The sequence below is a fragment of the Orbicella franksi genome, chromosome 10 (assembly GCF_964199315.1).
Source record: "Orbicella franksi chromosome 10, jaOrbFran1.1, whole genome shotgun sequence".
In the NCBI taxonomy this organism is placed as follows: Eukaryota; Metazoa; Cnidaria; class Anthozoa; order Scleractinia; family Merulinidae; genus Orbicella; species Orbicella franksi.
This window is the reverse complement of record NC_138154.1, coordinates 10,784,763-10,810,854: the sequence shown is the minus strand read 5'-3', so window position 1 is coordinate 10,810,854 and position 26,092 is coordinate 10,784,763. Positions and strand designations below refer to the sequence as shown.

Here is a 26,092-nt window from a genome sequence, read left to right as displayed (position 1 = left end):
ACCTCTCGACTTCTTGAACTTGAGCGGAGATCGGCTGTTTAGCAAATTAGAATAAGGGCGCGATTTTGATTTGCTTCAAGATATTTCAACTCGATTAAGTTACAGTCCTTTAACGTCCTTGATGCTAAAAAGCATACCAAGTTGACACATTATTGTGTCTTAACGAACTTAAAGCGTTTTGGTGAATCGAAAACATTAAGGTTCCCGGAAATCTCTTGCGTTTGTTATGACAACCATTCACGTGTTGTTAACATTAAGGAAATACACGCGATGACAAACTAGACATGACGGCGGACACGAAATTAAACAAAGTTAACGCGCAATGGTTCGAAAACGTCTAAAAACAGTTTTTATGCAGTGGACATTATGTTTCTAGTGATAGCAGTGAATTGACGGGATTCTAATTAATGATAGCCTTTTACTTTCGCCATTGAAATTGATTTGTCTCTAGTTCGTGCATAATTATTGTGTTATTTGCGCCCAACACATCGACATAGATTTTCTTTTTTCACAGAGGGAAATACTGCGAGTTCGAGCATGAAACTTGGCATGGTATATCTTTAATAATGATATTTTAAGGCTGTGAAGTAAAATAATCGGAAAGTGAGGTACCAGATGCATTTTTATGCTGTTAAACATGACCTATATTTTGCCGTTATTTTTCACACGCTTCATAGCTGTTTTTAAAATGGTTCGGAAAACCACTATATCAACATATCTGAGATTAGTTTAAAGCGAGGAATAAATTAGAGTGGTTGTTCCACATTTGCGTGAAGTTTGAAGTCAATTGAGTTTATTTTAAGACTTTAGCAGCGCTTCGTCCTCGCACCTTATTTCGGTCATTTTATTACACGAAAAACCGCACTTTGACCGCGCTTTCAAATTTTCGCGAATTTCTGAAAAATAAAAATTCGCTGGAACCTTTAAATATAATTTTTAGAATTAGGTCACCTAAGGGTATCTTTGGGCAAAATATGAGCGATTTGTCAAATGGGACGTTGACCGGCGTTTCTCGATCCTAACAGTCAGCCATTCTTAATAGTGATCCCTGTTTACATAGCCGAGGATCCTGCTAATTAAAAAAAAGCAATTTTCATTTTTTTCGAGAAAACATCTCTATGTAAAGAAAGGTTAATGATATTTACAAATCAGATGCACAATGAGGTGAAATGAATTTTTAATCACATCCATTGGGATCTTATCATATCCTGGGGCTTTACTCGTTGACAAATTCCTGCAGATAACTTCCAATTATTTTGAATTCATTCAGGTGTGTTGTTGTTATCCCCAAGGAATCAACAACAAGAAGAGTTTATCACAGGTATGGCTTTTGCCAGGTTAGGACCGATGCTAGAAAAATAATTACGGATTATTAGTCTCAGACAAATAAATCGTCCCTAGTGTAGATTTGGCCACTACTCTGGATACACAAATTAACAAATCAAATATTTTTTATCGTTATTATACAATGTTGGCTTGTAAGGAAAATATTAACCAAACTTTTTTAAGTCGTAAGTGGAACCAAGGAGTAGAGATTAGAGAGATTGTGGGAAGGCAGAAGAGAAGGAAAGTGGGAAAAAAGGAAACAGAAGGAAGTTAAACAGAGAGCTTACAAGACAGTCAGGCAGGGGGGGGGGGGGGAAGGGACACCAAAGGATGTTAAACAGGTAGCTTACCAGACAGGCAGGCAGGCAGAACAGAAGAAGGGTGGGAGGAAAGGAAACTGAAGGCACGGTGGGGGGTGGGAGAGGGGGGGAATCCCTTAATATAGGTATGTGCGGCCCCAAAGGGCTAGGTTTTCAGCATTTTTGTCAGAAATAGGGTATCAATTTCGGCCAACTTGGTCATAAATAGGGTATGGTTTATGCATTCTAGTCTTGAACTGGGTATGCTTTTAAAAAGATTATAAGCTACTTTCTCAGCAGTATCGATAAGATCATCAACAAAAGCCCTTCACAAATTATATTTACAACAATTTAACATTGGTCTAAACTAGGGAACTAATTATAAGGCAGGTCTGAACAGGGTATCGATTTTAGGGCCAGGTGATAAAAAGGCTATCAAATTTTTCGTCAGGTCATAAATATGGTAGGAAATATCACAGATTTCGGTCATAAACAGGGCCGTTACGTTAGGGTTTTGGGAAAGCGGGCCGCACACCCCTACCCAATTTCTCTGGCAGTACCCACTCCGGGACTTGTCATGTATTTGGTTTATTGCAATCGAAGCACATGGAACAGAATGCGCATAAGTGCGCATGCTCATAATGTCAACCGCTGGCTCAATACACTACAACTCCTCCCCCTTAAGCCAGTCTCATACCCCAAAAGTTCAACACAACATGCTATTCTTAAAAATAAAGTCAGAGCCCTAGAAATTGGCAGTTCAATGTTCAAAGGTCCAGTCGGGCTGGGGGCTTCCTCTCTCTGGTAGGATATCTTCTAACAGGAACATGTTCAATCTGGCTCGGCGGGCTGCTAACTGAAGGTTTAGTCGCTGGATTGGATGGCTGGAAGCCCGTTTCCCGTGGGACGGCTTCTGTCTGCTCAGGCGGCTCAGCTACCTGGTCACCATGGTACTCGACTGGGGGCGGGAACAGCAACGGCTGGATAACTGGTGTGCGGTTGTCTGCAACAGGAACATTGGAATCTTTGATTTGGTCTGTGTGTCGACGCCAAACTAGGTTAGGCCCAATCTCCACTTCATAAGACAGGGGTCCTAGTTGTGCACGCACAGTACCTGGTACCCACTTTGATTTTCCATTGTAATTTCGTGCTATTACTCTCTGGCCAATGGTAAAATGCCGCGTTACAGAACCACCCTTGGCGACAGACTGGTCTATCTGACGGTTGTTTATCTGGACGCTGAGATCTGGTTTCAAAAGGTCCAGTCGAGTGGGTAATCTTCTTCCCAAGAACAACCGGGATGGTGGCTCTCCAGTGGTTGAGTGGGGAGTGTTCCGATAGGCCAGCAAAAATCTTGCCAACTTAAGATTCAAGGATTTCATTTCAGTTTCACTCTTCATCGCACTTTTGAAGCTCCCCACACAGCGTTCCGCCAGCCCGTTGGTGGCAGGGTGGTAAGGTGTTGACTTGATGTGTTTGATTCCGTTTCTCTTAAGGAATTGCTGAAACTCTTCTGATGTGAATTGCGACCCGTTATCGCTTACCAACTTGGCTGGTATTCCATATCTGGCAAATAACTTCTGAAGGACTTCAATGGTCTTCTGTGAGGTTGTACTAGTCATTCTCTCTATCTCTAGCCATCTTGAATGTGCATCCACTACCACCAAGAACATGCTGTTGAGGAACGGACCGGCAAAATCAATGTGAATTCGTTGCCAGGGGAACGAAGGCCACTCCCATGCGTGTACCGGTACTGTACTGGGCTCTCTCTGTGTTAGTTGGCAACCTGAGCAGGACTTAATCGTCAGTTCAATTCCCTTGTCGATTCCAGGCCACCAGATGTAACTTCGGGCGAGGGCCTTCATCTTCACGACCCCCATATGATACTGATGCAGTTCTTCGAGAACTTGAGGGCGCAACTTTGGAGGTACTACGACTCTTATTCCCCACATCAGACAGCCTGATTGTGATGTGATCTCATCTTTGCGAACAAAATAGGGGTTGAGTGCAGGAGCAGTGTTGTGTGGCCAACCTTTACTGGTCATCCCATACACTTGAGCCAAAACAGGATCTCTCTGTGTTTCTCGCCTAACGTTATCCACTGTGACTGGCAGTGGATCAAACTGCATCAAATTAAATACACCCACAGGGTCGACAACTTCTTCATCTCTGGATTCCTTTAAGAGTGGAAGGTGGGAAAGACCATCGGCATTACTGTGAACTTTAGTGTTCTTGTATTCAATGGTGTAATCATAGCCCGCCAGGAACAAGGCATAACGTTGCAGTCGAGCTGCAGTGACCACAGGGATGCTTTTCCGCGGATGAAAGATTGACGTTAGGGGCTGATGATCTGTGTACAATGTGAAAGTGCGGCCGAACAAATACATATGGAACTTCTTTACCCCCCAGATTATTGACAGGGCTTCTTTGTCAATCTGTGCATACTTTTGCTCAGTTTTGGTGAGTGTCCTTGAAGCAAAAGCTATGGGTCGCTCGGTACCGTCGTGCATCACGTGAGACAGCACCGCTCCAATACCGACAGGGGATGCATCACAAGCAAGCCTTAGTGGTAGGCTGGGATCATAATGCGTTAAAACTTGCTCTGACGTGATCATTTCTTTCACTTTGCGAAATGCTATCTCGCACTGTTCTGTCCATTTCCACTGATGATTCTTCTCCAAAAGTTGTGTCAGGGGATGCACTACTGTCGATAGGTTAGGCAGGAACCTGTAATAGTAATTGATTAGCCCGAGAAAAGATCTCACTTCAACTATATCGTTTGGACGTGGCGCATTCAACACTGCTTCTACCTTCTCTGCTGACTTGTGTAGGCCATCTTTGTCGATGTCATGTCCAGAATAAGTTGTCTTCTCCTTGAAAAACTCACATTTTGCCTTGTTTGCTCTCAACCCATGAAGCTGAAGCCGTCGTAGAACTTCTTCTAAGTTAGCCAGGTGTTCTGCATCATCCTTGCCAGTAATGATCATATCATCAAGGATACAGCTTGTGCCAGATGTTCCTTCCAGCACTTGATCAATGGTGCGCTGCCAGATTGCAGGTGCTGATGTGATGCCAAACACCAATCTGTTGTACTGAAACAGACCCATGTGTGTGTTGATGGTGAGGTATTTCTTGGAACCTTCCTCCATCTCTAGTTGGTGGTATGCCTGACGAAGGTCAATCTTTGAGATTTTCTGCCCACCACTAAGCTTTGCAAAGATATCTTCAATGCGGGGTAAAGGATACTGCTCAGCTTGTAGTTCTGGGTTCATTGTGCCTTTGTAATCACCACAAATTCTGACAGACCCATCTTTCTTTGGGACAGGTACAATGGGCGTTGCCCAGTCGCTCCACTCAACTTTCGTGAGAATACCTTCATTCTGAAGTCTTCTCAGTTCTTCTTCAACCTTGGGCCTCAAGGCGTAAGGTACGGCACGAGCTTTGCAGAAATGAGCTTGGCTATCTTCTTTGAGGGTTAGCCTTGCCTTAGCTGATTTGAATGTTCCAAGTTTATCTTCAAAAACATCAGAGTATTTGTCTAGCATGGTCTGCAGACGCTCGTTAGCAATTGGTGGGGTTTGTGAAGCTTTCAGAGATTTAATAGCATACCAATCCAGCCGTATCTTGTAGAGCCAATCCCTTCCCATCAACACCGGGCCCATATTCTTAACCACATACAGATCCAACAGTAAGGGTTGCTGACCTTTGTACTCAACAGTTGCCTTAAGCACTCCCAGTAGAACAATGCTTTCCCCCATGTAGGTTTTCAACATTAGTTCCGTTTTATGCAAGGGTTTGTCGTTAAATTTCTCCTTGTACAAATCATATGGAATGATCGACACAACCGAGCCTGTGTCCAGTTCCATTTTCAACGGTTTCCCTTCTACTTTCAGATCTACCCAGATAACATTACTGCTCGGTTTCCTCACATTGCGTATCTTCATGCTTCCTAACACATCTTCAAATTCATCACTTTCACTGTACTGAACAGTATGGACTTGAGTGTTTTGTGGTGTTTTGGGTGGTTGCTTCGGCTTACCTTGTCGTCTCGAGTTACAAACTCTGGAAATATGGCCCACCTTCCCACAATGATAAAATGTCTGGTCCTTGAATCTGCAATTGTGTGATGCGTGCGAGTCTCCTCCGCATCGATAGCAACCTTTAGGCGTGAGGTTCGGTGGCGGCGGCGGCGGCAGCGGTGGCGGTGGCGGTGGTTTACTGTTATCTGAGATCTTGTCAACTCGAGGTTCTGCGTACAGCTCACTGTGCAATTCCGAAGCATCACGAACGGCAGTTTCCATCGCTACGGCTATCTCCAAAGCCTTGGAATATTTCAGTTTTGCTTCTGAAAGCAAACGCCTTTGTATCTGCATATTTTGAAGGCCACATACCAATTTATCCCGTAAAGCTTCGTTAAGGTTCGCGCCAAAATTGCAGTGAGTCGCTAGTTTCTTCAGTTCTGCTACGTAGGCCAACACGGTTTCTCCTCGCTGATTTCGTTTGTAAAAACGAAAGCGTTCTGCCATTTCCAATGGTTTAGGACTTAAGTGTTGCTGAAGGGTCGTGACGATCTCTTGGAAGCTCTTCGTGGCTGGTTTATCCGGTGAAAGAAGGTCCCTCAACAATGTGTACGTTTTGCTGCCGATCGAGCTTAACAAGATTGGCACTTGGTGGTCCTCATCGATGTTGTTTGCTAAGAAAAACTGTTCTACACGTTCCGCATAAGTTTCCCATTTCTCTTGTGTCTCATCAAAACTCTCTATCTTCCCGATAGCAGTCATATTTTCGACGTTTTCCTACGACTTTATCCTCGTCGCCACTGTCATGTATTTGGTTTATTGCAATCGAAGCACATGGAACAGAATGCGCATAAGTGCGCATGCTCATAATGTCAACCGCTGGCTCAATACACTACAGGACTGAAGGGTGCTAACCAGGGAGTTTGCCAAACAGGCAGGCAGGCGCACGAGAAGGAAGGTGGAAAAGTAAGAAGCTGACCACTCAGTAACAATGAAAAGCCGTCGGTTGAAATCATTTCTAGTACCATTAAATAAAAAATGTAATATATATTACAATTATTAAACTGTAGCTTCATTATCAGTGTTCCTATATAGGCAGTGTAATTTCAAAAGCTAATACACACCTCCCACTCTACTGTAACATTCCTCAGAGCAGTATTACCAGGGAAGATCGCTGACCGATCTCTTATCACCTTCGATGGAGTATCTGGTTCTAAAATTTAAATTGCAAAACAATTACATAAATATTAACAATAAATTAAATTAATTACATTGTAATTGCAGTTTCTATGTTTTAACTGTACTATTTAAAAAGTATTCACAATGTAAATGGTCATTTTCTTGCTCAAAAAGAAAATCTTGTGAACCTTCTTGTATCAGCACATGACTGTATTTTAAAGGTCGGTTGCTGAATTATTGGACCATGCAAAATGTATATGACAAGTTAACTAGCAATATTAATAACTTTGTGCTAGTACAAGAGGTTTTATACATGTACACACATGTACAATGCAAGCCAAGCAAGCGGTTCAGAATTCGGAGTTAGTAAAGTGGTATTAAATATGCTTTCTAAAGCAAAACACCTTTGTCTGAAAGGGGTCTACTTACATTTACAAGAGTTTAAACTGCACATACAAAAAATAAACTATTTTGATCTAACATGCTTGTACAGCTGTATTAGCACAGAAGACATACCCCCAGCTGGTGTTTTCACAATGCGTGGTCCTTGCACTTCACTTGGAGCACTCTTCTTTCCTTCTTCATTAACAAATCTGACTATTATGTAGACGTAATACTCCATAAATGCCTTCAATCGCTTGAGCAAGGTAACCTCTGTCGAGCTGTTTTTAATAGATATAACCTTGGTCTACAAGGGAAAAGAACAGAAGAAGAACAGAAATATTTATGGAAATATCTTATTGTGTAGCAATGAAAAAGCCAATTAGACGCAAGGAAACCAAATAAAATTATTTGCAAACAGCAACTGTAATTATTTTGCGGTTGAGAGGTTTGCTCGAATTTCCTGAACTTTTTTGTGATTGGTCAGTACACGACATGTCAGAATCAAACTAAAGTTTTCACGGTTTTTTGAGTCACGCTGTAAATTTTTCAGAAAGGTTGCTCAAAAGACTTAGGGTGAGCTTCAGCCACCTTCAATAAACAATGCACCAAGGATGACAGTTGGCAGACTTTCAGTGCCTTTCTACTAACTTCGGTAAATTATCTTCTGAACATCTTGTGAAAACAATTTGCGCCGGTGAATATTATACACCTTTTGCCATGGTATTACCCCCTTAATTTGCACTGTCCCTTGCTACACTTCTTGCTCTTGAGCTAACACTTTCAAGAACTGCACTGATGTTAGCGAATCAGTATCAACGGAATAATTTTTCTATGAGTATTTAACTATTACTGTGAAACTCAGGAAACCGTGAACAGTCCAGAAATAGCATATTAAACAAGACGAGTCTGAGGATTGTTAACGTCATTGAAGACCAAGTTTTACTATTACAAATTTGCAGAAAGGTTTTTACAATAATTCAGCTCTTAAACTTCAGGGTCATAGTTATGTAGCTAGATCAAAACGAGTCAACAGCTATAATATATAGATTTAGGCCAGCCTAAAAGCGGAGCTCCTCAGTTGTTTTTCGGAATGTTGTTTCTAATGAAAATAATCCAACATGTATGAGGTAAATTGCGAATGATTTAATAGTTTCAGCCGGAACTAGTATTACATCAGCAGATCAAGGTGTAAGATGGTGTGATTATGAAATATAGAGCCATGATTTCAAGGATTTCTTGGAAGCCACCAAAAATCTTGATCACAGAACAGAACTGTCCTCTCTGCTTTTTGGTGGCATTTCTTGTTCTTTCCTACCTTATTCAGAAAGACAAGGCATTGTTATTAATCATTATATTCTTCCTTAGTTAACATGGGGACTCCCACACAAAAGAAGTTTACACATTTTTTTGTTGTGGGGACTGATTGAAATGCAGTGGTTACAATATACTCAGTCCCTGAATCTCTACCAAATGAAATCTCACAAAAATACCAAAACAGTATACATAGGTGAAAAGTTGGAAAGTTTTGTTTTCTAACTTGTCCCCAAAGATACATTTAGCCATCTTCACTATTGTACGGAGTCTCCTCCTGCTGGAAGGGTTTGCAATAAGCAAAATCACCCTCGCATGAATGGTACTTACGATATTTTTTTTTGCTGATCATGAATACTTGCATAGGCTTCTAATTATAATTTTATTATTCAATTTCAATGTGATTTGTTCTTTTTCTCGACTGGCATTGTGGACTACAAGAGCTGTTATTGGGTTCCATTAATTAATTTTGCTATGATTAAATTATACCAAGAATTATCAGTAAGCTAAGAGGAAGTTATTATGTACATGTATTTTGTCTGCACTACACAACCAAATGCACTCCAAGGTTATCAGGCATAGGTACATTTGTCAGAAGAGCCCAGCATTTCCAAGATATGTTTTGATTGACACATCAATTAAGATAATTTACAGCAAAATGGCTAAAAAATACATCAATATCCTACATGCACCAAGCCAGACATGGGGTTATAAGGCAATCATTTAAACAACAGATTGAAATAATTTATAAATTAGAGAACACTATTTTTACAACAGAATGGAACAAATTAACCTTATTGGACATTGCGAATGGCAAGGCTGTCTGTAGAATGTCACAAATTTCTCAACCCTTTCTTTCTATAAAAATGCTAATCCTGCAACTTTCCTTAAGACCCAGTTCTCCATTTCGTGTTGGCAAAATATCAATTTATGCCATATCCAATGCAGATCATCACAAAATTGATTTAAAAGCTCAGTAAATATCATTTTAAAGCCAAAAAGCCAATTATTTCAACCATGAGTAAATTATCTCTAAGAAAAACTGATTAATTTAAAAGGAACTTAAAAATAATTAGTTAATATGTGTTTCTTAATACTGTAATGCAGTGTATCTGTCACAATGTTGCAGCTATGATATTACTACAAACAGGATGGGTTGCAGAACTGAACCTCCAAGTCAGTTTATTCAATGAACTTGGTGCAGAATCTATAATCCCATCAAGTTGTCTGTAAATACAGAGAAACCAAACAAAGCATTACAATCATGAGTAATAAATTACTGAACTCTTTTACATGTATGAACAGTGTATGTTCCATTAATATTGGGGATCTCTCAGAAGCTGCATCCATGATAAATTAATTTGCTCCCAGATGCATTTGTTTATAGAACTTTTCACAAATTAATATCTCTGTCATAACAGTGATGTCTGTGTTCTACAACAATTAGTACACAAGAAAAATACACTCAGTAAGATATTGTTTACAATAAAAATCCTTGCCTATAAGCAATCATTAAGGACCTTAAATTTATATTTCCTCAGAAATATCTCACCAGGACATGGTTGCTTTGAAAATCTTTGATGTTTTAATACAGGCTCCCCATCTGTAAACTGTTCATATATTGACTGACAGGAACAGGCATGTAATTCCTTTCTTTGATATACAGTGTACTTCATTGTTACTTGTTTACTGAGTGTTAGTAGTGAATCAAATGCTAGGGGTCGGTACTCCAACTTTCACTGTGGCAGGCTCTGCCCTGAAATACAAAGCAAACTTACATAACTGTTATGAACTTCGCCACTTGCTTTCAAGAGCAAATGCAATTTGCTTCAAACAAGAAGCTGGAACATTGAGGGTTACAACAATGTGCACAGTCCCAATCACAGGGTCATCCAGGCTGTTTGGTTGTACATATAACTGCACAACTGTATATGAGTTCAGCTTCCAGAAGAAAATCAGAGTTTGTCAGGATAAATACTGATGTTCTTGCTTACTCAATGAATGAATGTGCAGTTCCAGAAGATATTCACACCCAACACCCATTCATGGCCAGTCTTTAGAAATTCCAAATTAAAGTATCAGGAATCAAGAGCTCTAATAGAGAAAAAACCTCCATGTGGGGTATGAATCTTTTCTTGAAGAAAACAATGTCTGAGAAATCATTAATTACAAAATAATGTTTAAGAAACATCTTACCTTTCAGAGAATTTTTAATCTACACTGTCTGGCCAGTTCATATATTTGACAAGTTGACACTGGGCGTGTTTTTAAATTTGTGCCCTTCAACTTCACATTACTATGTAGTAGCACTGGTCAACTAAAAACAGCATGTCTAATAAATAAATGTGAGCAAAAATTATTTTGTTGTTATTTATTTTCTTGGCTTTACTTCAGCCACAGACTTTAATTGCTAAAAAAATTATTGACTAGTTCTGAACAACCCTTAGCTATATATCTGGCCCGGTTGTTCAAAAGCTGCATAAAGCTATCCATTGGGTACATCACTATCCAGTCAGGGTTACTGATTTTTTGGGTGGATAGAGTTACTCATAGCCTGTGAGCAGGCTCTAGTATCTGTCTCTAGTGTCTGAGCAGGCTAAATAGGTGTCTAGTGTTTTTCTGCATTGGCATGTCACCAAGAGCCTTCATGCGGCTTTGCCACTCACGCCCCCAGCCCAAACATAACAGCCTGCTCATAGGCTAAGTTACACATCTTTTGTTCAAGCTGGCCCTGGTGAGAGCCTGCTTCTTGTCTAGATCAAATTGCTCTGAGAAGACTGGTGAGCAGCACATTAACAACAAGCTATTATAGGCTATTGCAGTGAGTTTCTGGCAGTCTTTTAGCATCTTTTAACAACATGTGGTCTGATCTGTTAGCAAGTGAGAAGCAGACGGAAGTAAGTGTGCAACATTTCTACAAATTGTTTTAATATGATGGCCGCCAAGAATATGAAATGCTGATTTGTCACAGTATCAGTGTGGAAATTGTGTTAATCTGGAATTGGTCTCGCATCTGTTGGAAAAATCAAATTTCATATTTACACCAGATGGGTTAGCCCTTGGACTTCGAAAGTGGGGGGCGTGACCATCAATGTACAGGGGGCTGCCACTGATGGATATCCTGTTCTCTATGACATTTTCTATCTTGTTCAGTATCTACTAGACATAAAGGATAAACTTATACTCCCGGTAAATTGAAGATCACTTATAACACAAAATGGCAATTACCAGCAAGCTTATTTTAGACACTCTCGAGGTGCTTGGAATAAAATTAAGACGCACTTTACTGCGATTCTCATAATCATAGCCCTCACTAAAAATAACGGTTGCACGATTTCAACTGACGGGGAATTTCTGTTTCAAAAATGGTTAAGTTTGAGGTTCTTTTCACTTGGCAGCTTACTTTTTACAGTCGAAAAGCTAAGCGAAACAATTTTCGTGTATTTGAAGAACTTATTTTCTTTGATTTGCGGATTCCGGTTCCAGTTTCTGGATTCCGGTTTTTGGTTCCAGATTCCGGATTCCAGTTTCTGGGTTTTAGGGTTGCCCCGTCTTTAACAGAGTGTTTGCTTCACATTCAGTTTACACATGGCTGTTATCCAGCGTAGGCAGACTTATAAGTTTTCCTTCAAAAATATATTGCAACAACTATTGCATCTTTCATTACCTATTCTTGTGATGAAATGACACAAAATCCAAGAACAAGAAGTCATAAGCATAAAACTAACTTACGTGATAGTGTTTACAGTTCCTCTCACTGTCTGCATATGCCGTCCATAAACTGGTGCTGCCTGGACAATGTACTCATTATTTTTCTGATCACACCTTTTAAAACGTTATATATTTTGTCCTGAAAAAGCAATACATGAAATGTTATGCCTTTGGCACTCACCAAATACCTTTACATGATGTATAATGTACACCATATCAACATTCACAATTCTTTTTACTCTCATTGTAACTCTTTTGTGTCATTTTCCCTCACTTGAAGACAGGACTTCCACATTAGGTGATAATTTGCCTCTGGAATCTCTATGAATTCACAGGGAGTGATAATAATTAAATCGTGACTAATTTTAGCAAAGGAGGCGTTCAAATGTCAGATTTTAATGCTAAGTTTATACAGTAACTTTACATTACTCTTCGTATATATATATAACCTCTCAATTATTGCACCTATAAACAGAAGGTGTGCTGGGGGAAGAAATGTTCTAAACTCTCTGAACTTTTCTCCCTTCCCTGTAATAGGATGACCATTATGAACTACGGTTTGTAACCAACACCAACATCAGGTTATGTATACACGTGTATATTTTGTTGTCGTCTGTAATCATAAAAAAATAAAAATTTAAAATCCTCCATAAAGTTCATACTCAATAACACTGCTACATGTAGCGCTGTTGCTGGAATTCAATTTAAGTGAAACTGTTGCAACAGCTCTGTCAAAATTGTTTCTAGCAGTTAAGGCAGGATAACAGAACATACATGTAGCACACAGCAAAGGCTAGAGATACACACATGTTAGTTATCAGTTAGGATTTGGTGAGCTTCTGTGCTGTAGGTATGGTGGAAAATAATAGATTATCAGAAATGAAGGTTCCTGAGACATTTTGACAGCACTGAGAGGAATCAATCTATAAATTCACAAAAGAAATTCTTGCCCTGTCCAGTTCTCTGTAATAAAAATATAATTTACATACAAGTCATTTATTATATATGGTTTGTGTTTAAAGCTGATATAATGCACACTCTGATTGGCCAATTCCAGTGCATTATTGATACATTTACATGGTATACCTCAGTAAAATCATAAAACATTGCGTGTGACTAAAATAAAAAATATAAAAAATGAAAAATAAAAAGAAATGCCTAATTCATAACAATTTAAAATACTCAACACTAAAACGAATGTAATTCTTTACTTGAAAATTATTCTCCCGTAATGCCCATGGGCCAATTACAGGCATGCTAAAAAGTCCTAAGACAAAGTAAAAGGAAATTAAGAAAACTATTGCTTTTTTCCGGAAAATTGTAGCGACTGAAGACAATGATGGAACATTCTGAGAGTGCATTCTATCAACCTGATGAGATAAAATTTAAGGAGAATAGAGAATTCACAAAGTTATATCACAATCGAATTGGTACAGGACAGGAGAAAGGAAACTGTACAGCCAGGAAGAAACTGAAACTTTCTTCGACGAGCAAAAAAGTATGCATGCACAACAAAGAAAACAGTCAGTGACATTCATTTAATAAGTTAGTTAATAAAAAATTAGTGTGAAGAAGAGAGCAGAGAGAGAGAGAGAGTGGAGATAGGAGATCAATGTTCTCTCCAACTAAATTGTGTATATATGTATGTAAAAGTTCTTCTTATTACCGAGAAATGGTCAGGGCAAGAACTTCTATTACACTGTTCAATTTACCGAGTTAATTAGTACCATCTCACTTTTTAGGAACATTTCCATATTAAGTGTAAATACCGCATTGGGGAATAACCTCTTATTAAGAAAATAGGGTCCATGTACCCCCAACCAAAAGCAATGGCACAAATAAAATGAAATAGCCAATCAAAATCAAAGCAGAGCTTTATTTGCAGACAGGATTGCCATGCATAATCGTCTACTCGACATTTTGGACCATATAAGCATTTCACCAAACCGAACTAATTGGACAGACAACAAAATGAAACGAGGAAATCTGCATTATAAACACAAGATGCATATCACTACATCTGAGCTCGAGTATCAACAGCAAATCCCTTCTCAATGAAAGGTGACCGAATAAAAGAGAGGATAAAGAAAATTCGTTTAAGCTTGCGGTGTTAAAGTTTAAAAATTATTCCCGCTTAAATTCGAATATTACTGAGAGTCTGTATTTTTGCCGACGGCTTAATTTAGCTTTGCAGTCATTTTATTGGCAGTAGCTTTACCAGTCTTCAACCAAATTAAACTCGGAATTCACAAAAGCATTTCGCCAAACCGAATAAGTTGAACTAACAAAACGAGGAACTCTCCATACTTTGTAATCACAATATGCAAATATTCACATAGGAACAAAATTAAATTTAGCAAATCCTGTTCGCTTCGGCTTAAAATGGTTTGTAGACCTTCCTTGGTTTTCAACAAGAGAAGAAGAAATTTTAGCAGTCTACGAAGCGGCAGTGCTAACTAACTCAGAGAAAACTTCATAACTCGCCCGGCCGTGTTTACAAGTACGGTTTTGGTTAAGCTTATTTTTAGACGTGAGGTTATAAGCTTAAGTTGACGACGAAAATCGACAGAAAACTTAATTTGTTTACAACTTACAGCAACCTCCAAAGCGACCCACGTGTTATTGTTTAGAGACGAGCGAAATTAAAACGATGCAATTTTTAAAATCTCTTACAGCATGGCTTCAAATAAGGAAGACTTTTAATGGATTCCAATTGAAAATAAGCTTATATCGCCGAGGCAACTTGTTAATTTTCATAGCAAACGCAACAACAAAAGTCACTTACCGCAAGTTGGCAATTCAGTTCGGCCAGTGTAAATCTTCCGGGCAGAAACTTGCAGCAAAAGTTGTGAAGACTGAACTGAAGTTATATTTTCGATAAATCAACGAACCAACCACTTCTTTCCGCTACTTTTACTGTTTTGTAATTTCCCTAAAACACTCGGGCACGTTTGATTTCTCTTGTTCATCACCTGACCAAATCAGGTGACTTTTGAATTTTCTTGCACGGCTGCACAGCATCACGTTCGCGCGAATTTTGAACTTGGCCATGGGGAGTTCTGCAGTCTTCTGAATCAATTTGTCGGGTACTTTCGCCTCCTTTCTATAGCCCTCGTTAGCTTTGGTTCACGACATTGTTCGGTATTATTTCACCTCCTTTCTCTAACCCTTGACTAACTATAATTCACGGCATTGTTCAGTACTGTCTCGCCTCCTTCCCCAGCGCTGGCCCGCTCAGTCTTTTTCGCAATCTTCTTCGCTACTTCTTTGCCTGTTAATTCTTGCTTTCTGTTTTTTGCTTCAGTGCAACCCTGTCTTAAAAATATTAGATCAACCTCCGCTATCGTTTTTCTTTAAAAATCCCGCCAAGAAAAATGGCATTCTCCCGCTACAAACCGAGGGTGCATGTCTCTGTCAACCTATTAGCTGGAGTATGGCCGCCATCTTGCGCGACTCCGTCGTCGTCGTCGTCGCCGTCGTGCGTACGCGCCCACGAGCAATACCGCTAGCCATGATACCATGAGAAAATCAATTCATGGGTTTCCTTTTCTTCCCTATATGGGTATGGGGCTCCGCTTGGCGGCCCTTCGGGCCGCCGGAGCTCCGCTATCAAGGCTAATAAGGCATGTATACAGAAGCAATGACAATACACGATGTAATTGTTGTGATTGGCATTTCTCCATGATTACGTGATGTATTCGCTCTTTACTCAATAAATTAGTGTATGTTTGGATTCACTCGTGGCTGGTCATTGCATTTGGCGACGAGGCATTTCATTCTAGATTCGTACAGGAATGGCGACCTACGGAAAAATATGCGAATTCAAAGAATCAGAAGAATCATGGACCCAGTATGTGGTGCGGTTGGAACAGTATTTCCTAGCGAAAAAGGTGGAAGGTGTGGCGAAATGTCGAGCAATTCTACTCAGTGTTTGCGGGAGTAAAATGTACGCACTTGCGAGGGATTTACTTCAACCAGCGAAGCCAGTGGAAACAACTTTTAAGAAGATTGTCGACACACTTGAGAAGCACTTTTCACCGGAGCCAAGTGAGATAGTGGAGCGTTATAAATTTCATAGCGGAAATCGAAACGAAGACGAAGGAGTTGCGGCATACGTGGCAGAATTGCGTAAGCTAACCGAGCATTGTAATTTTGGCGACACGTTACCAGAAATGCTACGAGATCGGTTGGTCTTTGGTATAAATAATTTAAAAAATCCAGCGGCAATTACTGGCGGAACGAGAGTTGACACTCAAGAAGGCCGAGGAGATTGCGTTGGGAGAAGAGTTAGCAGCGAAGCATGTGGCTGATATTCAGTCCAACACGACCCCCAGCAGCGTTAATCAGGTCAACGCTCGAGACATGAACGGAACTAAAGATAGTCGTCCAGATTCAGAGTGTTACCGTTATGGGAGAAACATGAAGCTTCAGCCTGTCGATTTAGAGACGCTCAGTGTTTTAAATGCGGACGACGAGGGTACATAGCCAAAGAGTGTCGTGGCGAGAAAAGGCAGAAGAAAAAGACGGGCAAAGGAACCGATTCCAGAACGCGGGAAGGTAAACATACCGGTTCACGAGACAGCAAGCCAGCAAAGGGGAAGAAGAAGCAGCCTTCACATTTAGTGGACGAAGTTTCCAGGGAACAAGGTGTTAAGGTGGTACTGATTCCTGTCAAGTACCAGAATCAACAGCATAATTTACCAGCCATGGTGGTGAAGAGTTCTGGACCCAATTTACTTGGAAGGGACTGACTTCAAATATTAAGCTTAACTGGAACAGTATTTTCAACATCCAGGAGGGTACCCTCAGCTGCAGAAGATCCTAGATGCACACAAGAACATTTTTGGGGAAGGACTGGGTGCACTGATGGGCACAGAAGCCAAAATCTATGTCGACCCAAGTGCTCCACCCAAGTTCATGAAGGGTCCTCCTGTAACGTATGCACTTAAAGCAAAAGTCGAAAAGGAACTGGATCGATTGCAGAGTGAAGGCATAATATCTCCGGTAGTGTTCATAGAGTGGGCCGCACCTATAATCCAGTGGTGAAACAAGACGGATCAGTGGGTATTTGTGGCGACTATAAGTGCACCGTTAACCAAGTCTCAAAGTTGGATAATTATCCAATCCCCAAGACTGAGGACTTGCTTGCCACACTAGGAAAAGGAACTAAATTCACCAAGCTGGACATGTCACAGGCATACTAACAGTTATTATTGGATGAGGAATCGAAAATATTCACTACAATCAACACTCACAAGGGACTCTATCAATATAACAGACTGCCCTTTGGGGTTTCGTCAGCACCTGGAAGTTTCCAACATACAATGGAGAATTTATTGCAAGGCATCCCCCATGTTGTCTTAAAAGTTGATGACATCTTAGTCAGCTGCAAGGATGACCCAGATCATCTAGTCAACCTAGAAGCAGTGCTTAGCCAGCTCTTCACAGCAGGATTAAAGCTACGTTTGGCAAAATGTCTGTTCATGCAACCTGAAGTCACGTACTGTGGGTAGGTAATCAGTGGCGATGGCATTCAACCTGTGGTGGCGAAAGTGGATGCAATCAAGAATGTGCCGGAACCAAAGGATGTCAGTCAGTTATGAGCTTTACTGGGCACGCTAAACTATTACGATAGATTCTTACCTGATGTAGCAACCATCCTGGAGTCTTTACACCAGCTCTTAAGGAAAGGATCAACATGGCAGTGGCGAAAGGAACAACAGGAGGCCTTTGCGAAATCTAAGGAACTGTTGCAGTGAGCTGAGCTACTAGTACATTTTCACCCAGCCAAGGAACTTGTACTTGCCACTGATGCTTCCGATTATGGTGTGGGAGCGGTGTTATCCCACAAAATGGAAGGAGGAACTGAACGTCCAATAGGATACATGTCCAGATCTCTAAACGAGGCTGAAAGAAATTACTCGACCTTAGATAAGGAGGAGGTAGCCATGATCTTCGGAGTTAAAAAGTTCCATCAATTTCTTTATGGACAGTTATTCACTATCAAGACAGATCATAAACCTTTTGAGGTTGATTGACTGAGAAGAAAGGGATTCCAGCGCTTGCTGCACCGCAAATCCAGCGATGGGCCCTGACCTTGTCTGCTTACGAGTACAAGATATCGTACAAGGCTGGTCAGACCCAGTTCCAGGTGAAACAATCTTGTTAATGGAGCATTTGGAAGACACACCTGTACATAGTGGGCACATCAAAGAGTGGACCAAGAGGGATCCAATCCTCTCACAGGTGCTGCGCTTCATCTTAGAAGGATAGCCAACCAAAAACAACTCTGAAGAGGTAAACCCTTACTTCACCGAGCGGAGTGAATTAAGCGTAAAAGATGGCTGTGTACTTTGGAGTGCCAGCGTGGCTGTACCCCAACAAGGAAGATCAAAAATACTCACTGAGCTGCATGAAGCCCACCCGGGAGAATCTCGCATGAAAGCGTTGGCACGAAGCTATGTATGGAGGCCAGGCATGGATCAAGAGATTGTGAAGAACGTGAAGGGCTGCGACAAATGTCAGTCAAACCAGAGTGCACCCGCAGAAGCACCATTACACCCCTGGGAGTGACCGGGACTCCCTTGGTCAAGAATTCACCTTGACTACGCAGGGGCCCTTACAAAGGAGAAATGTTCCTTGTAGTAATGGATTCGTACTCGAAGCGGTTGGAAGTGCATCGCATGAAGTCTATCACGTCGACTGCCACAATTGAAAAGCTGAGAGAGATGTTTGCTACACATGGCCTCCCAGCGACAATGGTAGCAATTTTACCAGCTCGGAATTCCAGGAGTTCATGAAAAGGAATGGAATCGAGCACATCAAAGTGGCACCTTATCACCCTGCCTCAAATGGCTTGGCAGGGAGGGCTGTGCGAATCTTTAAAGAAGGCTATGAGAAGATAGAGGATGGAAGTGTCCAAACAAAGTTGTCACAATTCCTCCTTAGTTACCGCACCACCCCTCATGGTACGACCGGAGTTCCACCAGCAGAATTACTCATGAAACGGAGATTGCACACACAGCTGAATCAGCTTGTTCCAAGCGTAGCAAATCGCGTTAGGAATAAACAGTCTCAGCAGAAGGCAGCACATGATTACCATGCTAAGGAGAGGGACATTCTAGAGGGACAGGCTGTTTATGCTAAGGATTTCCGAAACAAGAAGGCCTGGATGCCAGGGACTGTCGTTGAGATAACTGGTCCACTATCAATTCAAGTTCAGCTGGACAACAAGACAGTCATCCGGCGGCACCAAGACCATGTTCAAAGCCGTGAGAATGATGTGGCTGGGGGAGCCAGTTACAAGTGTGACACCCAGCATGATATCAGTGGTCTTGCCTGAACGTGATGCAGCACCACCCACCCCTGGTGTTAGCGACCATCTTGAGGTTCCTAAGTCTCCACCGGCAGCACCTACCCAGACACCCTTTAAAGCAAGTTCTCTGGGGACACGCCCTGTGTGGAAAAGGGCCAGACCTGGGTATTTGAAAGACTACCTGTGTGAATCGTGACTTTATCACGGGGACTGTGGTTGACATAGAGGACAAATAGTTTGTGATTTAGTTGTTCCAATTTACATGAGGAGTTTATGAACGAATAACCGGTAATTCTAGAGGAGAGGTATGTTGTGATTGGCATTTCTCCATGATCACGTGATGTACTCGCTTTTTACTGAATAAATTAGTGTATGTTTGCATTCACTCGTGGCTGGTCATAACAGTAATCAAACAGATCAAAGATCTAGTAACTCTCTAAAGGCCTTGATCCCCTCATTAACGTTAGGCTTTAAGTTCTTGATGTAGCCTCGAGAAATGCTAACTGCGCCCATCTAACTGAAATAGCAACAGTAATAATTATTGGTTTGAGGTTTGTTCACATGTATTGAACTTTACTGTGACTTGTCAGTACACAACTGACCTGTCAAAATCAAACTAAACTCTTCATGGTTTTATCAGTTTCACAGTAAACCAAGAATAGTTTTTCAGTTTTATTAAAAACTTAGAACTCAGTGTCTCACTTCTAATCGACTAAAACAAAAACAACAGCAGTAGAGTTACACTATGCAATACCAACAAACCTTGTTTTCCATTTCATTTCTTGCATGGTACAGTATTTTGTATTCCATCTTTGTGTATCTCCATGCAGCCCTTGCAGTCCAGCTGACTCTTAATTCATTCTGCTTATCAGTTGTGACAACATTGAAACTCAAAGGAGGCAAAGGGGTAGCTTAAAGTTAGAAAAAGTCAAAAACAAAAACGTTAGATTGAATTAATTCAAAAACAACAAAATATGAATTTTATAATACATGTAGCCGGCAGACAGGGAAATATTAGCCAGGAGAGCACAGAGCATAATACAGATTAGTGCAACACATGAAACAACACAAAGTGCAAGCTGTGTCACAATTATTAGTGTTTTACACGGTCTGAGATTTATTATTTGTAATCCAACTTGTAATCCAAGTGTTCATGAATACATTTAATTGGACAGGCACATTTTCAAGCAGCAGCCTGCAGTGAGTATACAGGCCGTGTAGTTCTAAATTTGTGGATCCATAAGGGTTTTCCTCACCCAGTGGCCCGTACAGTCAACAAAGCAACCAAAGTGTTGAGCATGGGGGAGGGGTGATGAGAGGGGACATGCACTGCAGAATGGAGGGTAGGGTGCATTACTACCATTAGACCAAATGGATTTAAAGCTGGTCAGCTACAAATGTACCATGCAACCTTTTGTGGTCAATTCTACCTTAACTATGGGTGACGACAGGGAGGGGTGGGACAGGAGCACATGGGAAGGGACGTAAAGGAAACATCTTGGGAGAGAAAGGCTATATTGAAAAAAAAAACACGAATATCCATTTGAAATATTGTACATGTCAATAAAAACTCTATCTTTACTGAATTTCCCTTGTAAGTAAACAGCCCTCAGTGACCATTTAAGAAGCAGACTTTTCAAATCAAAGATATGATCAGTAGATGCAAGCTCAAATCCTTCAACTAATTGTTTCATACCTTCAACAAACATACAAATGAATGTATTTTACCATGACTATGATTTTCATGGTTAGTGCTGAAATCAATATATTTAAGGCAATAAATAAATCCTTTTCAACAAGATATGTCCCTCACTTTCACCCTACATGTATGATCCATGTATTGGGGACATTTTTGTTTTGTTAACTAAAGATGAATTGACCCAGTGTGTACTGCATGTTGTGCATGACTACCTTTAGACAATTGGAAAGTCAAGACACTTCAAAAGTACTGATAGGAATTCAGTCCTAAAATATCAAGGATCATAACTTTCAGAACTTGATTATTACCACTAATGGCAATATGTACATGTGCCACACCCAACACATGATGCATTACCTGAATACAGTGGAATGAGTGGCATATATCGCCAGCTTGTCGCACTTCCAACAGCATTTTCAGCAACCACAGACACTGTATAGTTACAGCTTGTCTCACATGGGGAAACAAAATCTCCACTATACTGTAGCACACAGAAGAAATCTTTATCTATACTCAGAACATTTGTAGGTCGGCAATCTGGGTTACTGCTCCAATTACAGACACCATTATTTGTAGCGAAGGAGTCATTCAAACACAGCTTGACAGAGTAATTAACAGGCAAACCTCCAGTAACACTTGATGCTGACCAAAACACACGATACTCTCTCTTAATGGCACCCACAACACTGTATCTTAAATTACGTGGAGGACTGGGTGAATCTGAAGAGAAAAAAGGAAACATTTACCAGGATTTGCTTCATAAAGGAAACTAAGAGCTTTAATTTGAAGCTACTCTAAAAGTCTTATTGATGTACAGTAAATATTTTGAATGCTTAAATATTTCACACAGTTTAAATTAAATCATCTGGTATTTTTTGAAAGTAAATGTACTTAAGGCTTTTCACACAGGAGGGTCCAAACTTAATTGAAATCGTAACTCTTAATTCAGTTACCTGCCACTATAAGAGATATGTTAACTCCTTGTGACATATTACCAAGTTTCGGAGCACACCAGTAAATTCCATTGTTTTTGCTGCTTGTACTTGATAATGTCAGTTGTATTGTGGCAGTATCAATATGCTGTACTTCACCAAATAACCATTTCTTGTTATGTTGCCATGTTAAATTCAATGCCTACATATAATTTCCCACTGAAACAGTGCAGTTTAAAACAAATGTAGAGTCCCTCAATGAATAGTACAAATTGTTAGGCCTTTCTGGTTGAAGTTTAAAATCCAAAAGTAAAATTAAAAGTGAAAAGAATCTTCTTTTGGTATCAAATAATAATTTATTACTTACGCTTTAATTGTGAATATTTCAAATGCACTTATTGTATTTAGCATTATTTATAATATTTACCTTGTACTGTTCCAGAAAATATCTCTACCCCATTCTCTGGAGGGTTTGAATATCCATACCCCTCCCACAGAAAGCTTTATGGTTTAACCCCCCCCCCCCCCTGGCCCACAGCCAATGCCTCTGGAAATTCTAGTTTTGGTTTACTTTGAATTCCTTTAGAAACTTTGACCTTTAAGACCTCCCCCTCCCCTGTGAAATTTCCACAAACCCTATTCGGAGTGGGTTATTGGATATTTTCTGGAAGCACACCTTAGGACTCAGTCCTCAGTCATAGGGAAAGTAGCCATTTACTGTACATATTGAATGTTACAAATCTTATAATTCCCCTAAGCCATGACTGGAACAATTAAGGACTCATGTGAGTGTCCCCCCCCCCCCCCCCCCTCCTCTCATATTACTTGTGCCTTGACAGGAAGTTGAAAATCTCTGGTAAGAGAGCTTTTAACATCTCACTATTCCCAGCTTAAGATATTCTCACAAAACGTTTTCTCATACCATTTTTTTTCTTTGAAGAGTCAAAACACATTCTCGGGTATGTCCAAGCATATGAAAAAAAGATAACTCATTATGTTTCATTAAAGTAATTCTGATCTTGCCTGACATCAAAATCAGGCCTCGCAATGACTAAAATGTCTTTCATGCAGAATATCAATCATCTATTTACTTCTTATCTGACCATGTTTCCTTTCTAGCCTAGTTGTATTTATTAAATCTTTATCTCTTTGTCTGCAGTCCACACAACCAAAAAACCCTTACACAAGAGAGGGCATAGGGAGGGGAGGTGAATGGTAAATGCGAGACTTGGTGAGAAGGTGAGACTAACATTTTTCTTTGCAAGCCTAATAGCAACTCTAAGCCAAATGGAGTGTTAACTGGGACACTCTTCTGCCTATCTGATTATATGGTGTGTTTTTTTACCACCACAGTATCAAAAAAAAATTATTATTAATTTTATCCTGGAATGACAATTTAATCCCAGACTTGCACTACACTGAGCTTGAGAGGGTTTGAATACAAGGTCTGTTAATTTGGTGGCAAAACATATATAAGCTGTAGTTAATAAATCATTAACTAAAGCTTATGTATTGTGTGTTATATATTGTGTTTCACTTGAGAAGCACAAGTTCCTAAAACTTATTAGGAAACTAAGACAAAAAAGGAAGCTCAGTTCCGTAACATTCAAACGTGGACGCAGCACATTCTAGCCTGTTAGTAAGCTGAATTTTACGACATACGTAGTTAAAAGATATGAAGATTAAGTTTTTAAGTTAAACTCGAGTTACAACCATCACTGAAGCGGTCAGTCAAATAGAAACAAAAATCTTAAATAAAGCTTCACATTGAAACTTACCACTTAATAACGATCCGTCAACAGTAACCAAAAGAGATGAAAACACTACCAACAGGACAACTACAGGAAAACACGATTTCCTCATCATCTGATTCGGCACGCACAATCAGCACAGTACATTTACATGCCTGAACGCATAAATTTTTAATCTTTCGCTGTCTTTTACGAAGACCCATGAATGCAGATGTTCTTCACTTCGATTGAGAAAATCTTCACCGGTTCGTCACATGTTGGACTATTTTTCTTTTTTTTTCCACCTCAACTAAATAAAAAAGATTATAAAGTTGATTTAGTTCCACCATAGTTATTTCCTCAATCTCGTGATCATGGTTACTTAGAACAAGCGTCAAGTATGCATTATTCTACTGTCCTGAACCACTTCATGGGGAGGACTGGGAACTACCCCCGGCCTTCCATCGACTCCTGATCGACAAAACTTCAGCATTGCACACTTTGGTTATTTCGTTTGTTTTTAGTTTGTTTGATTTTTGTTTTTGTTTTGTTTTGTGTTTGTTTTTGTATTTTTGTTTGTTTGTTTGTTTTTTTTTGGGGGGGGGGGTAGGTGAGGGAGGGGTTAAAACAATACTGTGGGACAGGAGCATATCATATAAGCTCCTCTTTGAGACAGTTCTGGTACAACGTTAAATGACTTGTCTGACCACAGGGGACCCGAACACTGCATTAAAAATAAAAAATAAATAAATAAATGCAGTGTTATCTACCAGTGTTTCTGTATCTTTTTGAGTCGTTTAAAAGGGCTTTGAATAGAATCGAAGAAGTTTACATTTCGGATATTATCTCAAGCTATCTCAGTCTGCTGCTTTATAAATGTGACGCTCCGATTACTTCTAAAATTTCCATTATCGTCGTTAATTCGTCGAGGAAGAGATTCCCACATGTAATCAGAACGTCACATTTACAAAGTGGGGTAAAGTGCTGGTTAGAAAACACATGACCCACCCATCCCATTTGGCACAAAACTGACTGACCCACCCCTAAATATAGATTGAAAGTCACATGACCCACCTCCTACAAAACATGACAGTTTCGGTTGCCTAATCCCACAAAATCACATTTTGTGTAGGAGACTGTGTTACCATTTACGTTTTAGATTTATTTCTCGACAATAATACAAAATCTTGTAAAAACTGAATATTGTCTTCCTTGACTCTTGCAACCTTCCGCCCTCATGATGGCGGCCGGGTTACCTTTGATCTCAAAGCTAAAAAGAACAAGCAGCTGACCCAACTTCAAAGGCAGGGAAGCCTGATGGAGTGGTTGCTATTTTCAGGGAGGAAAACGAAGAAAAATTGATTTGCCAGAAGAGCTTGACCGTTGATGTTTATGACGGAGGACGGGTTACCCATGGCCTCACAGAACAAGCAGCTGACCCAAACTCCAAAGGCAGCGAAGCCTGATGAAATGTCTGCTACTCTCAGGGAGGAAAACGAAGAATACTTGATATGCCAGGAGAGCTTGACCGTTGATGTTCATGAGGGAGGGCGGTTTACCCATGGACTCACAGAACAAGAAGTTAACCCATCTCCAGAGGAAGGGAAGCATATTACATTGTGAGCAGCCAAGGGATGTCGAGGACACTTGGCTGTAACTGGAAGAACGATGGCTTAGTCAGTGGACAAACATGAACGAACTCATAAACTGGACTTCGATTTCTGTCTGATCGTAATTTAAACTAAATAACTGTATTCTTGAGTTTCTGTGTTTTGCACCTATTACGGTATTTATATATATGAAATAAGAAAATAAAACAGAAGCTTTAAAAGTGACGGCAATTAGTGACGTAACGTTCTAGAAATTGTATCATTAAGAATAAAGGCAATGTACAGTCAGAAGCAATTTGTAGACTGCTCAGTTTAATACCTCGCTGCATTTACTTAAATTTGTGTATTATAGAGGCATATTCAGCTTTTCGATAATTTGCTTTATTTGCTCATAATCGCCATTCAAGTTCAAGTTTTTATTATAGTTATATGTATTTAGCTTTGGAAAATAGCGTGGTAATCGTTTGAATCCGTTTTTAATATTTGCTTGCCGGCTATTCGTATTTAGCCTTTGTCTTTGCCTCAATACAATTTTTAATTTCCGCAGTAATTGTCATCAATATTTAAATTTGTGTTT

General features: G+C 40.1%; 1 protein-coding gene and 1 long non-coding RNA gene across 2 annotated transcripts; both read right to left on the bottom strand.

Moving 5' to 3' along the window:
* Positions 1–6,306: 6,306 nt before the first annotated feature.
* LOC145500498 (uncharacterized) lies at positions 6,307–22,369 on the bottom strand. Its single transcript, XM_081480034.1, has 5 exons — positions 22,197–22,369; positions 21,601–21,963; positions 20,307–20,455; positions 7,340–7,511; positions 6,307–6,857 (listed from the first exon to the last, which is right to left on the bottom strand). Exons 1-5 carry the CDS (start codon positions 22,231–22,233, stop codon positions 6,751–6,753), a joined length of 828 nt encoding a protein of 275 aa, XP_081336160.1. The 5' UTR covers positions 22,234–22,369; the 3' UTR covers positions 6,307–6,750.
* LOC145500512 (uncharacterized) lies at positions 9,426–11,703 on the bottom strand. The gene is made up of 3 exons (XR_014051104.1): positions 10,715–11,703; positions 10,071–10,274; positions 9,426–9,745 (listed from the first exon to the last, which is right to left on the bottom strand). It is a non-coding gene; the product is annotated as an uncharacterized LOC145500512 (long non-coding RNA).
* Positions 22,370–26,092: the final 3,723 nt, after the last annotated feature.

Excerpts from the sequence above, each read along its gene's own strand:
- LOC145500498 (XM_081480034.1), bottom strand. The coding sequence starts at position 22,233 with ATGTCACAAGGAGTTAACATATCTCTTATAGTGGCAG. Across the intron at positions 7,512-20,306 it reads GAAATGAAATGGAAAACAAG|ACCAAGGTTATATCTATTAA; the intron begins GTTTGTTGGTAT and ends TTTCCCTTGTAG. Across the intron at positions 6,858-7,339 it reads TGTGAAAACACCAGCTGGGG|AACCAGATACTCCATCGAAG; the intron begins GTATGTCTTCTG and ends TTTAAATTTTAG.